The sequence below is a fragment of the Nanorana parkeri genome, unplaced genomic scaffold, assembly GCF_000935625.1.
Source record: "Nanorana parkeri isolate BGI_ZX_2015 unplaced genomic scaffold, ASM93562v1 scaffold1344, whole genome shotgun sequence".
Classification (NCBI taxonomy): Eukaryota; Metazoa; Chordata; class Amphibia; order Anura; family Dicroglossidae; genus Nanorana; species Nanorana parkeri.
In genome coordinates this window covers 179,187-194,193 of record NW_017307612.1, presented here as the reverse complement: position 1 = coordinate 194,193, position 15,007 = coordinate 179,187, and the positions used below count along the sequence as shown (strand labels likewise).

General features: G+C 42.8%; 1 protein-coding gene across 6 annotated transcripts in view; it reads left to right on the top strand.

Annotated features, from left to right (window-relative positions):
- CAPN3 (calpain 3) overlaps positions 1 to 15,007 on the top strand; it is a 156,037-nt gene that overhangs the window by 18,231 nt on the left and 122,799 nt on the right. The window contains exon 1 of one of the 6 annotated variants that reach the window (XM_018569500.1): positions 12,213 to 12,464. The exons of the other annotated variants lie outside the window; for them this stretch is intronic. Within the exon in view, the coding sequence (XP_018425002.1) occupies positions 12,213 to 12,464 (252 nt within the window). Of the gene's footprint in view, positions 1 to 12,212; positions 12,465 to 15,007 lie in introns of those variants that run through there. 6 annotated transcript variants of the gene reach the window in all.

The following is a 15,007-nucleotide window of genomic DNA, read 5'->3' as shown; positions in this document are numbered from 1 at the left end:
CTGACACAAGTGTTTTGGTATAAGAAATTGAGCAGGATGGGAGAACCATACACGTGCATTACCGACATAGGCTTTTCTTGGGCAAAACAATGATGAAAGGACAAGACTCTCTTTAAAATGCGTAATTGCTCAGCATTTTCCCAAAGTGTGTGGGACTGCAACACAGTGCTATATAGCATTTTCAGTGGGTATAGAAAAGAATCACACCCCTTTAAAATAATCACATTTTGTTGCTTTGCAGCCTGAAATGAAGACGCACAGTTTTTGTTTTATCCAGCTGTATTTACTCGGTGCAACTTATAACATCCAAGTGAAAGATATAACACCAACATGTCAGAAAAAAATAAAAACATTTCAAAAACTGAATCACTGAGTTGGAAAAGATCACCCCCTCCTAAAAATGACTTGTAAACTCAATCAGGTGTAGCTTCTCAATGGCACACAAAGCCATAGGACTTTCAAATTTGATCAGCTGTGGTCATTTTGATTAGTTCAGCATGAAAAGAGCTTTCCTGGAGCATTCCAGTCCCTGGTAGTGCAACTGAAGCAAACAATCTACTACGTGTGGCAAGCACTGTCAAAAGATCTCCGGTATAAAGTTGTGGTCAGGAGATGGATACAAAAAAATTCCAAGGCTTTAGTAATGCCTAGAAGCACAGTGAAGTCTATTATTAAGAAGTGGAAGGTATTTGGTACAACACAGACCCTCCCTGGATCAGTGGAAGAAATAGGTCACCAGCACTCAAAAGGTTTAAAGATGAATAATAATGTTTTCGATTGTCGTGACACCATGGTCCAATAAAAAGGACTTATTCATCTTTAAACCTTTTGAGTGCTGGTGACCTATTTCTTCCACTGTTCGTTTTGCACGGTGCCATGCGTGGAGTTACTGCAAGCACCATCCCTGTGTACTGTACTGAAGCAAACAATCTACTACGTGTGGCAAGCACTGTCAAAAGATCTCCGGTATAAAGTTGTGGTCAGGAGATGGATACAAAAAAATTCCAAGGCTTTAGTAATGCCTAGAAGCACAGTGAAGTCTATTATTAAGAAGTGGAAGGTATTTGGTACAACACAGACCCTCCCTGGATCAGTGGAAGAAATAGGTCACCAGCACTCAAAAGGTTTAAAGATGAATAATAATGTTTTCGATTGTCGTGACACCATGGTCCAATAAAAAGGACTTATTCATCTTTAAACCTTTTGAGTGCTGGTGACCTATTTCTTCCACTGTTCGTTTTGCACGGTGCCATGCGTGGAGTTACTGCAAGCACCATCCCTGTGTACTGGCCGGGATTGCTGAAAGGTGTGCGGAGAGCACCCCCACCCTCCCTGGATCAGGACGTCGCTCCAAACTGAATGAAAGAGACAGGAGGAAACTGGTCAGAGAGGCTACCAAGAGGCCTACAGCAACTCTGAAGCAGTTGCAAGAATTTATGACAAAGAGTGGTCATTGTGTGCATGTGACAACATGTGACAACAATATCACAAATTATCCACAAATGTTTCTTGTATGGGAGGGTTGCACGAAAAAGGCCACTCCTCAAGAAAGGCCACAGTCACAACTGAGCTTTGCCAAAACGCACTTTGAAGATTCTGAGGCCAGATGGGAAAAGGTGTTGTGGTCAGATGAGACTAAAGTTAGATTTTTTGGCATCAACACCAAACAATATGTCTGGTGGAAATCAAATACATTTTACCATCCAAATAACTCCATTCCTACATTAAACATGGGGGTGGTAATATCCTATTATGGGGGTGTTTCTCTGCAGCAAGGACTGGAGCACTTGTCAGGATAGAAGGAAAAATGGGTGGGGCAAAATACCATCAAATTCTTGAGGAAAATCTGCTGCCCTCTGCCAGAAAGTTGTCAATGGGAAGAAGGTTTAACTTCCAACAGGACAATGGCCCAAAGCACACAGCAAAAATTACCACAGAGTGGTTGAAGGAGAAAAAGGTGAATGTCCTTGCATGGCCTAGTCAGACCCCAGACTTAAACTCCATTGAAAATCTGTGGAATGACTTGAAGACTGCAGTCCACAAACGGTCACCATCAAATTTAACTGTACTTGAGCAGTTCTGCAAAGACAATGGGCAAATATTGCAACGTCTAGATGTGAAAAGTTAGTAGAGACATATCTCAACAGACTAAAGGCTGTAACTAAAGCAAAAGGTGGTTTAACAAAATACTGACACAAGGGGATGATCCTTTTTCCAACTTAGTGATTCTGTTTTTGATATTTGTTTTATTTTTATTTGACATGTTGGTGTTATATCTTTCACTTGGATGTTATAAGTTGCAAATACAGCCAGATAAAGTAGATACAGCTGGATACAACAAAAACTGTGTCTGTCTTCATTTCAGGCTGCAAAGCAAAAATATTTGATTATTTTAAAGGGGGGTGATTCTTTTCTATACCCACTGTAGATTATATCCTGGGTTCATTAAGGGATAAGTGCTCTTTGGAAAAGGGGTTTTACAGCAATATTTTGGCCTGTGTAAGGGTTTAAACAGAAGGTGTCTGTTTGACCATTCTAGCTTACGGTGAACCTGTGCTTTGACTTCGGGGCCCAGCCCGCCTAAGCTCCTCACTCTGACACATTTCACTCTTCATTATAGTTACTCTAAAATTAAGCTCTATTGCAAAGTGAAATGCTTTATTACCAGGGGCTAAGGTAAATATACAGCTGTTTATTACAGACTGAAATGCATCAGAGGGAAGAGCCCAAGTGGATTGGATTCTTCAAATTATAATGAATGTGCAGTGCTTCATCAAGAACAATACATAAAAAATCTCTATAATAAATATGTGCTTAAATAATACATGCAATCAAAAAGTGTTCACAATGAATCTTCCTGTAAATAATATCCCTCTGGAAAGTTAAATCATATATTCCGTGCTCAAATATACACAAATGTGGAATCACACGTTTATAGTGCTCAAGATTTGTCCCAAGTGCACCACACTCTTTATCCTTCCACTGTGAAAGTTCCTTGTACAAAGTCCATACGTCAACTCCAATTATCACCCAGGTGCTCCACCTCTCAGCGGTCCTAGAGAATCGCTTTAATGGGTCTCCAATCGATCTTAAGGTGCCCATACACCTTACGATTATCGGACGATTTTCGTATGCGATCGACTTTTTGTCCGATAATCGTATGTGTGCATTGCAGTGTCCGGCCGACATTACTGTACAATCGTACGACTTTTGACAGTCAAGCATGTTTAAAAACTTTGCTAGATCGTACGATTTTCGTAAGGTTGCTGGCGTTTCCGTCCGTCAAAAGTCATACGATCTACACTGCGCTTACGAAAATACGGCAAATCAATGACCGCATTTTGTCCAGGTGCTTTTCGTTAATTACGGCTAAATTAATCTTGCGATCATCGGGGCAGGATGGGGCTGCCGTCTGAAAATCGTACGACTATTCGATCATCGGACGAAAAGTTTCACGACCATATCCAATCAAATATAAAAACAGCCCATAGCGTAAAACCGCAAAATTAAAAAAACTCCTTTATTTAAAAAAACTACTCACATGAGGAAAGTAGACATAAAACTTCAAATAAAATGTATGCTCGACAACTCTCTTTCCATGTCACCGCGTTCTCTGGGTGCACAGACAGATCAAACAGGAGCTGTGCTGCCGACCATGCAATCTCCAATCCATGTCTGCGAGACTCCGCCCTATGCGTTACGTCACAATTGACTTCACCTGGGGCTCCTGTTTGATCTGTCTTTGCACCCAGAGCCGTGTCAGAATGAAAAGAAAAAAACATTTCACCATAGGAATGCATTGCTAGATTCCTATTGGCTATTTCAATTTGCAATAGTTACGGCTGAAATCAGCCGTACCTGCCTGAAGTGAATAGCCGAACGTTCGTCTCACTTCGCTTTAGGTCGGTCATTCACTCGGCTGCCTATGGCAGCTTAGTGAATAGACCCCTATATGTGGAATTAAAGCCTTGTTTATAGTTTACATGTTTCTGTAGCAGCCAAAGAGGTTAAGATGCCCAGCAAATTTTCAAAATGTCCTATTTCCCTGGTTCCATTTGCAATTTATTTAAACAGCAGTAGCAGTCGGTAAATAATTACACTAAATGGCCCAATGTTTTTGGACACCTGGCCATCACACTTATATGGGCTTGTTAAACGCGAGGAGAGACACAAGGTAAGTCTATGGATGCGTGCAGCCGCATGCAGACACCGTGGGAGAGGAAGCGCCAGCAATCACAGAGGAGTCAGCGCTGGATCGGAGACTCGCCGCAGCGCTGGAGAGAAGTCTGAAAACTACAGGAAAGAAGATGATGATCGGATTAAGAAACATCATTTAAGGTAAGTGCTTTCATTAACGTCGTGTTGAGGCAAAAAATTGTTTGCCTTTAATGTCACTTTAAGTGCCCTTTTAAATGCTTTATTGTAGAGCAGGGGTGGCAAGCACAAGGCCCGCGGGCCGAATCCGGCCCGCCGGACCTTGTAATGTGGCCCGCACAGCAGCCACCTCATTTTGCCATGTCTCATGGCCCTATGTTAGGGGTCGGCAACCCGCGGCTTTGATGCGGCCCCCGATGAATTTGAGTTTGCCACCCCTGTTGTAGAGCATCAACTAGGAAAGAGGATATAGGGCGTAGGACATCCATGGCAAAAATGGAAACAGACTCCAGGCTCACCAATTCCCTTTCAGTCTTCCACAGTGCAGTATCAATAGGAGAACAGGCTGACACTAGGCAATAGAGCAACAGCAACAGGCATGAGATCTTTTATAGGTGAGACACCAGACTTGCTCCTGAGGTCCATACCAGTACCAGGCACCTCCAGTAGCCGCCCATCTTCTCTGGCTCTCTTCCTCAATCAGTATCAGACCCCTCCAGTGTCCACATGTGTGGCCTCCTACAGGCTTTGAGGCCTAGACAGCATTTTCATCCTTGAGCATCCCACCCCCGGGCTAAGCCTGGCAGCAGCTGGACTGAGCACATGGCAGTTTCCCTGAGTATATATGCACTCCCCCAGCATGAACCACAGTCCATAAAAACCACAGTGATTGGCTGGTGAGCCAAACACATTCATATTGTTCCCCCATTGGATGTCCCACACTGCAGCAGGGTCACACCCCACTCAGGTACAATCAATGGCAAAACACCTGGAATTAACCTGATAATAAGCAAATAAAATTCAGGCAAACTGATTACAGTACTAGCACAGCTACATTTCTAGTAGCCACCCCACAGAAGGTGGTGGGGGCTACATAAGTAAACTCCTGTCCAGGCCTAAGGCCAAAGTTGGAACCCGTACTCAGATGGAACTGGTGGAATAAGTTGGGAGTTTCCCTGCGAAGCTGTCGCGGATTCCCCCATTTGAGATTTCGGCCTAACAACCTGGCCTTCAAAGTGCCCCCCTCTCACATGTTGGTGCTTTATCACTTTTCAATCTGAAGACCAAAGTAAAAAAATTTATTGGGCCCTAGTACACTAGGGCCCAAGAAAAGCTAGCTACTAGACATGTGCACCGGCAAAAAAATTCATTTAGTTTCGGATCTTTCGTTATTTTGTCAGGGTCCGAAAGTCATTTCAATTTGTTATTTGCATTCGTCCGGATCCAAAATTTTCGTTAATTTCAGATGCGTTAGATAATTACAAACTAATTTTAGTTGCAGCATAATGACATTAGGAGAAAAAAAAAGTGTTTTTTCTTTTTAACTTTTGACAGTCCACAGAAACAATAAACAAAAGTAGGGATGTACAGATACTTTTTGAGTACCAGTGCAGATACTTGGCATTTTCATGAGAACTACCAGGGTTGCATCGGTTGCAGCTGGGACCTGGCTCTGGCACTCCACCACTGTCCTAAAATCATTAGTCTGTATTGTTTTTGAAAAACTGTCACATGACAATAAACAAAAATGTATCAGTACTCGTACTTGTAAGTACTCGGCAAGTACCAGTACTCGTACTCGCAAAACTGGTATCTGTGCATCCCTTTATTTATATTTATAAAAACAAAATCGTACATTAAAACAGAGATGTACAAATACCGGGAGCTCCTAGTGCTCCTTACAAATGACAGCTGCCTCCTAATTTTTGAATTTTTCTCTAGTGTAGCCTTGGAGCTCAAAAGTATCGGTACATGTACTCGTACTTGTACCGAGTACTGTACTTGGTATCTGTGCAACCCGAAAAAAAAGCATGGCCCTCTCTCCCCAATTCTTACCAGACCCTTTAGGTCTGGTAGAAATTTAAGGGGGGACCCCAACACCAAGTAGCTCTGCTCATAATATCATAATGACTTATTATGATAGTCCTGCTTCCGAATAGCATTCGGGATCTGCCGAATAGCATTCAGGAGCAGAGCTACTATCATTAACAGCTCTGCTCCCGAATGTCAACAAATGGGCAGAACAAGTCCTGTGATTTCACAACTTGCTCTGTCACTTTGTTGACATTTGGGTCAGAGCTGTCATTTTGCAACGGTATTTGTCAAGATCGGTCCTGTCAGTGGAGGTCAGGTATTTTTTCTTTCAGCGAGACAGCGCCCGTTGTCCATTGTGATTGACTTCGCTGGGCGGCATGACTGACCTTTGGATTACATCGATGGACACTTTTTGGGGGGCTTTTTTTTTTTAAAGGACTTGTTAAAAATCTTTGTTGTGGTTTTTTATTTTCAAATAAAGGACTTTGTATACGGTGTCGTGTATGTAACAACTACCCCTTACTCATTCACGAGGGGGGGGGGGGCAACATCTGGATGCCCCCTTTATGAAAGGGGGCACCCAGATTCAGATAATCCCCCCCACGGACCAGGGTTGTGGGGAAGAGGCCCTTGTCCTCATCGACATGGGGACAAGGTGCTTTGCCAGGCCCCCCCCCCCCCTGGCAATTCCTGTTCTACCAGGCTACTGCTCGGATCAAGGGTCCTTGGGTTTGTTTTCATGCTGTGTGCATTTTCTTAAAAATGTCTTCTTAGCTTATTAAGTTTAAGGCTTTCATTACTAAGAACTATCCCATACAGAACCTCGTCACTTACAATCTTGTCTGGGTAATTGCCTTACCCACCCCCCACCTTACATGCGATTTAGCCCCCTATATGTGCTTGTGCTGTTTTTCATAGTGTGCTACCACTCCCTATTGATCTTTAAATAAAAATAATCTCTACAATTGTGAATAGACATGAACACACAGCATACTATCACTACTGATCGATATTGCATGGCAGCCAGCTGGGAAGCAGAGACCTGCTCAGAGTTTCCTGTTCATATGATAGGACTGGCAGCTGTTTATAAAAAGAGTAATCCACAAAGTAAGATTCCAACCGTAGTCATAAGATCATGAAGACATGGGCCATACATCCAACTGAAGGTCATAAATCTTAAAAAACCTTTCTATCACTTTCTTAGTTTACCTGGGTAAAAGGGGCATTTTATAAGAACAAATAGAAGTAACGTAATTCAACATTTTCATTCTGCCATTATAATTAATTACAATAGAATAATGACTGTATAAAGACTCTATTGTCTAAGCCTTTTCTAAGTTTCTTACAGAGTGCTGATTTCAAGGTTCACCCTTGCTTCTATCATTATGGGTAGAAGAATCTTTACTTTGTCCTAGAGGTTTGCTGCCTTTATGAGATGGGCATAGCTCTACACTGTTCCTCATTTGGAGGGATTGTCCCTCTTTTGGAACCAGATCCCTCAATCCATCTTTTCTCCTCATTTGCCTTTTTTTGGAACCAGATCCCTCAATCCATCTTTTCTCCTCATTTGCCTTTTTTTTAACCAGATCCCTCATCCATCTTTTCTTCTCAGATGTCCCTCTTTTTCATCTGCTGTATAGACCTGTATTAAAATGTACTGCCTAACTACCAAATATGTTATACTACACTAAACCTTTCTTTGAACCTCCCTATTATTGCATTTGTTATTTTGAAAAACCAGTATGAAGATAAAGCAGAGGTGAAAAAAGGCAATTGTGGCTTTAACCAATCATTTCTGTCTATAAATTATTTGTGGTCTGCGTAACTGAGGCGTTGCAAGGACGTGTCCTTTGTCTACAAACCTTATACTAAAAGGTGTCCTTCTTTCTCATTTGAGAAAGTTGGGAGGTATGGATTTGATCTTCTAGCTTGGTGTTCTGATCCAGCCATAATATGACATCTTTGTGGAGCTATGATGTCATTATAGGTGTGGAAAGAAATGTTGGATTTATAAATGTGGAGATATGATTAAAATGAGAGGCAGTCACAAGCCCTGAATTTGTAAATAAGGGGTCTATTCACTAAGCTGCCGTAGGCAGCCGAGTGTATGACCGACCTGAAGCGAAGTGAGCCGAACACTGTTCAGCTATTCACTTCAGGCTGGTACGGCTGATGTTAGCCGAATATCGGCTGAAATCAGCCGTACATCGGGTGGCTTCACGTGGCTTTGGGTCGGCCGAATATGCTCAGCATGTTATGCCGACCCGAAGTGCAGAAGGAGTTTGACTCAGCCGATCCAACATCTGGATCGGCTGACTCAGCCGATCCAACATCTGGATCGGCTAAGCCGAACCTCCGGCAGGCTACTCGCTGCTGTTCGGTCTATTCTTATAAATGCCGAACAGCAGTGAGTGAATAGCCGAATGCTGCTGAGCGGCATTCGGCTCGGCTGTTCTACTCGGTCCCTCTGTGGGACCGAGCAGAACAGAAAAATTGTTTAAGAAGTACAAAAAAATCAATAGAAAACAATTGTGCGGAGCTAGCCGTGACAGCTAACTCCGCCCAATTGTTTTCTATTGGCCGGCAGTTCTGCTGCCGTCACAAAAAAGAAAGAAAAAAAAACATTTTCGCCATAGGAATGCATTGCTAGATTCCTATTGGCTATTTCAATTTGCTAGTTTGCTATTGGCTATTGCAAATTGAAATAGCCAATAGGAATCTAGCAAGGCATTCCTATGGTGACTTTTTTTTTTTTTTTATTCTGACGCCAGCCAACGGCTCCGTGTCATAATAAAAAAGAAAAAGCAGTGTTTCTCTCCTGGGCGGTCGAGAGCGGGAGACTCCCAGAGCGCCCGGGAGAGTTAGGCTGTCTGGAGATCAGTGTCCCTGGTTAGCTGGTAACCAGGGACGCTGATCTCTCTGCAAGTGGCCGGAGCCAGCCGTAACATCACGGCTGGCTCCGCCCAGCTGTCAGAAGCAGGCTCGGCCAGCTTCGGCTTTCAGCCAAAGCATATGCCTTCGGATTGACTGAGCCGCCTGGCCGACTTGGGAGCTGTACGAGCTAAAGTGAATAGCCCGTACAGCAGCCCTTCGGTTCTACCGAACCGAAGGGGTCCTGGGGCAGAAGGTCCAGGGATCTAGCCAAATCTTCGGCTGATCCTTCGGCTGCTTCGTGAATAGACCCCTAAATGTTTAGGCCGGTGTGCTTTACTTCATGTGTATATGATTCCTTATAAGGGACACAGCAGACCATACAAAGAAACATTGTCTTGTTGCTCCTGCTGACTTTTTTTTTTAGATGCATGTGTGAACGTGGCCAGCGTTATTTATTGCAAAACAATTTTTTTCAGGTTTGGATAAAGTAGAAGGGTTAGGACCCCTGCCAGTTTTTACCGCTATCTGTGTCTACAGTATGGAGATTCGAACTCTCGCTCTATTTGTCCTGGTGCCTATTGTTACCGGTGCTGCAAGTGCTTCAGCTTGCATAGGACCAGTGTTTACCAGTGTGTACAGTTTAAAGAACAATCCAGTTTGAGAAGGTTGAAGGAGAATTATGGGGTAAGTGTTTTTCCCCATAGTTCTCCTAAGGGTCACGGGAGGACATATACTAGCGTCCTCCCATGACCCAAAGCTCAGTATATCGCGAGCTACAGCTCGCGGTATACTAAGACCGCCGCAGCCAGGACGGATCCCGACATTACTGTCGAGATCCACCCAGCTGCGTGAGTGACAGCTGGCTCTGCCTATCTAGAGGCAGGGCCAGCTGTACCCGCCCCCTCCCCCTCTGTTTCACCAGTCAGTGCTGGCGGATCGGAGAGGGGAGTTGGGAAATCCCTGCAGGGAGCCGTGAGTGACAGTCACGGCTCTCTGAAGGGACATGATCGAGAAGTGAGCAAGCGACGGTATGCGTTTGCTCACTTCCCAATCTATTGAGCCGACGCGTGACAGTTTTATTGTCACATGTCGGCTCGAACTATGAGGTTGAGTGAAAATCACTCACCTCATAGTTCTCCTTTAAGCACAAATGGAAGTGCTGACTGTTACTTTAAACAAGCTGTGAGCCACTAGGTGTAACAACTTAAAGCTGTTCCCTAGTCTGATATAAAAACACAAATGGATGCAGTTCTGTAATCATAAATACTTGATTAAATGTATATTTAAATGCAAGCAGTGTAAGTACCTGAATATGACCTGGTATCAGCCTTTTGCTGTTTTTGTACAGCAAGGCTGGAGTGACAGAAAAAGAAGCAGTACAAGGAACCAATCAGTTCATGTGCTGACAAGAAGCATGTTGATAAGAGAAGAGAGCAGAGTGACAGATAGATTAGGTCATCGCTGTGCTGCTTCTCCTTTCACTGTCAAGTCACTGGCAGGGGATGGGTCTCTGGTGGAATTCTCTGGATTGTAGGTAAATGTTGCTATTATCATTTTAATTTTCTTATTTTTGGCTGGAGTCCAGCTTTTAATCTTGTTGAAAACTATCACGTGTCTGTAGATACAGAGTGATGATTTCAGCCTGATGCTTCATAAACTCTTTATCTGAAAATTAATTTTCAGTATTGTTGTAACACAAAAAAAATCCTTAAATATATTTTCTGAATGTATTACTAGTTCGGGACACAGTAAAAGTAAAGTCAAATATTCACCCACACAAGAATACTTTCCAATGCAGCAGTTCACTAATGAGATAAAATAACATTCTATCCCTACATCTATAACTGTCTAAATCCATTGTATAACATTATGATAAATTAGGGTGACGACCATTATTTTTGAATAGTTATCTGCCATGAAAGTCCCTAGCTCCGTACGGCAGCTGATTTTCACCTGATGTATCAAGTATCAGCAGCATTGATACAAGAAATAAAAGCAGTTAGGTTGATTAACTAAAAGAGTATAGGATGCTCCCTGAGCAAACTGAATCTGCACTTAGCTTAGTTCATGAGCTACAGCTGTGCTGACTTCAATCATCCAATCACAATCAAGCAAAAAACAAACCTTTTTTTTATAATTTTCTTTGATTTGGGGTTTCTTTGCAAAGTCAATTTTCTTGCAGCTTTACCTCATTCACTAAGCTAAGTGAAAATCCTCTTTGCAAAGAAAGCATGCTCTACTCCTTTATCAGCTCCAATTAATTCCTTATTCATGGTATTCCACAACTTTCTAGTCTAACTTCACAGGCAACAGAGTTTCAAACTATTCATCAATAGTCATGATTATATTATCTGTCACCTGTCTAATCAAAGAACTATAATTAAAGAGAAAACTCTGTGCATGTGTTTTTTTTTTTTTACCATACAAAATAATTTGCTATTTATGTCACTTTAATAATCCTAGTGCTGTGTAGTCTACAGTAAACTCAGATCAGCCTGCCTTATTAAAGTTATTTAATGCCAGCCTGTCCAGTAAAAAGCCACATACACGCAGTCAAAGCTTAATTTTTTGCAGTGTTGTGGAGATGCCAGAAAATATGATGAGGATTCATGACATTGATGGCTTCATTAGCCTCACACAATAGTGCAAAGCACATCCCCTATGCATTCATTCATTCAGTGGTATAGGATTAGTGTATACTGTCTGGTTAGAAAGGCCTGTGCCTGTGCTGTATTCTGTTGACAACAGTTTTTTTAAAGAATGAATGCCTTCTGCTGAGACAGGGACGAGCCAGGGTGGGATTTGTTTTACATGTTAAAGCAGAACAAAAGAAAGAACAAAAAAATAGGGGAAAAAAGTTATAGTGAAACATTGTGCTCAGTGTTCCTCTGTTTCAAATTAATATATGAACACGGCTTACATACATCCTGGAAGCAGCTGAGAGTCAAGCATACATACTAGTGCCACAGATCAGTCATATGACCAACAATCTTTATGGTTATTGTTAACGATTAATGATCTCGAATTGGGTACTTGTATGCTATTCTACCACGCTGTAGCCAAAAAGGGAATTATCTGGTTGGATTTATGCCTAATGCACATTGAAGAGGCTGATTAGTAGTGCCACCCACCAAATCCTGTACGAAACCATGCCTTTTATCCCTTCGGGTTTTTTTTGTGACCGAGTGATCCGGGAAAGAGATCGACGAAATGGAGAAGGATCCCTTATCAAGCCTCTAAAGTTTGAAGGACAGGATTTTGCGACATTAAGAAAGGAGTGCCTTAGCAAGAAGAAATTGTTTGAAGATGACATTTTCCCTGCTGGTGGACAGTCTCTGGGCTATAAAGAATTTGGACAGAAGTCCACGAAGGTGAAGAACATTGTTTGGAAAAGACCCAAGGTCAGAATTTTTTTAACAGTTGTTCATTATATTGGGCAAGTTTTTCTCTCCTCTGCCTCGTTTTTGTTTAATCTGTTGAAGCACAGGTAATGTATTTTTGTACATTACTTTGTTTCTATTTTAATACAGATGAAATGTTTGGATTTACTATCCTTCTGGTGTATCTTGAAGGAAGACATTATCTATATAGACTTAATATTAAAGGGCCGAGGCAAGTTAAATATGCATAAAACGTGTCATATTAATTAGCTGATAAAGTAATTCTGAAAAATTAGTGTCTGTGTAAGCCAGTACTTTCAACCTCGTGTTTGGTTATGATTTATATATATATATACAGTTGTGTGAAATAGTGTTGGCCCCCTTCCTGATTTTTCATTGTTTTGCACGTTTGTCACACTTTAATGTTTCAGATCATCAAACAAATTTAAATATTAGTCAAAGTAAACACAACATGCCGTTTTTAAAGGAAGGTTTTTATTATTAAGGAAAAACAAAATCCAAACCCACATGGCCCCGTGTGAAAAAGTGTTTGCCCTCTAAACCTAATAACTGGTTGGGCCACCCTTAGCAGCAAGAACTGAAAACAAGCGTTTGCAATAACTTGCAATGAGTCTGTTACAGCGCTGTGCAGGAATTTTGGTCCAAGTTCGCTTCAGCTTGAGGTCACGAACACATGGCCGCACATTATCCTTCAGAATTTTTTGGGAGACAGCAGAATTCATGGTTCCATTTATTACAGCAAGTCTTCCAGGTCCTGAAGCAGCAAAACAGCACCAGACCATCACACTACCACCACCATATTTTACTGTTGGTATGATGTTCTTTTTCTGAAATGCGGTGTTACTCTTACGCAAGATGTAATGGGACACACACCTTCCAAAAAGTTCAACTTTTGTCTCGTCAGTCCACAGAGTATTTTCCCAAAAGTCTTGGGGATCATCAAGATGTTTTCTGGCATAACGGAGACGAGCTTTTATGTTCTTTTTGCTAAGCAGCGGTTTTCGTCTTGGACCTCTGCCATGCAGGCCATTTTTGCCCAGTCTCTTTCTTACGGTACAGTCATGAACACTGACCTGAACTGAAGCAAGAGAGGCCTGCAGTTCTTTGGATCTTGTTGTAGGGTCTTTTGTGACCTCTTGGATGAGTCGTCGCTGCGCTCTTGGGATAATTTTGGTTGGGCGCCCACTCCTGGGAAGGTTCACCACTGTTCCATGTTTTTGCCATTTGTGGATAATGGCTCTCACTGTGGTTCGCTGGAGTCCCAAAGCTTTAGAAATGGCTTTATAACCTTTTCCAGACTGATAGGTCTCAATTACTTTCTTTCTCATTTGTTCCTGGATTCCTTTGGATCTCGGCATGATGTGTAGATTTCGAGGATCTTTTGGTCTACTTCACTATGTCAGTCAAGTCTTATTTAAGTGATTTCTTGATTGCGAACAGGTGTGGCTAGAGAAATTGAGCTCAGGTGTGATAAACCAGAGTTAAGGTGCTTAAGCCCGCCCCCCTGAGGGGCGGGCTTCCAATGACTGCAATGCTGAACGGGCAGTGCACACCGGCCCGTTCGGCAGTTATCTCCCGATCATGTTAAAAACCAGAGGAAAATCGTACGATTCTCGGCTGGTTTTCCAACATGCTCGAAATACAAAAGTTGTGCGACCGTACAGTAGAAACGGCGCACGCCTTCCATACACTGCGCGATTATCGTACGATCGCGGGATTTCCCGCGTTTCTCGTACGATAATCGTGCAGTGTATGGGCACTTTTAGTCCGTAGGGTTCAATATTGAGTTGGCCCACCCTTTGCAGCTATAACAGCTTCAACTCTTCTGGGAGTCTGTCCACAAGGTTTACAAGTGTGTCTATGGGGATGTTTGACCATTCTTCCAGAAGTGCATTTGTGAGGTGGAGTACTGATATAGGACGAGAAGGCCCGGCTTGCAACCTCCGCACTAATTCATCCCAAAGGTGTTCGGGTTGAGGTCAGGACTCTGTGCAGGCCAGTCAAGTTCTTCCACCCCAAACTCGCACATCCATGTCTTTATGAACCTTGCTTTGTGCACTGGTGTGCAGTCATGTTGGAACTGGAAGGAGTCATCCCCAAACTGTTCCCACAAAGTTGGGAGCATGAAATTGTCCAAAATGTCACAAAAGACTATGGGTCTATTCACGAAGCTGCCGAAGGATCTGGCTGTAGCCTTTGGCTAGCTTCGGCTCCAGGACTCCTTCGGCTCCCGATCGTGGCCGAGCGGCTCAGCTAATCCTGCACTTCGGGTCGGCCGAACATGCTGCGCATGTTCAGCCGACCCGAATCAAGCCGATGTACGGTTGATTTCAGCCGATGTAAGGCTGAAATTAGCCATACCAGCCTGAAATGAATAGCCGAACAGTGTTCGGCTCACTTCACTTCAGATCGGTCATTCACTCGGCTGCCCTCGGCAGCTTCGTGAATAGACCCCTATGACTATGAGAATTGTTGTAATGCTCGTTGAAATTTGTGGCAGAGTGGATCATTAAAGATCACATATTTTGAACCCCTTAAGGACA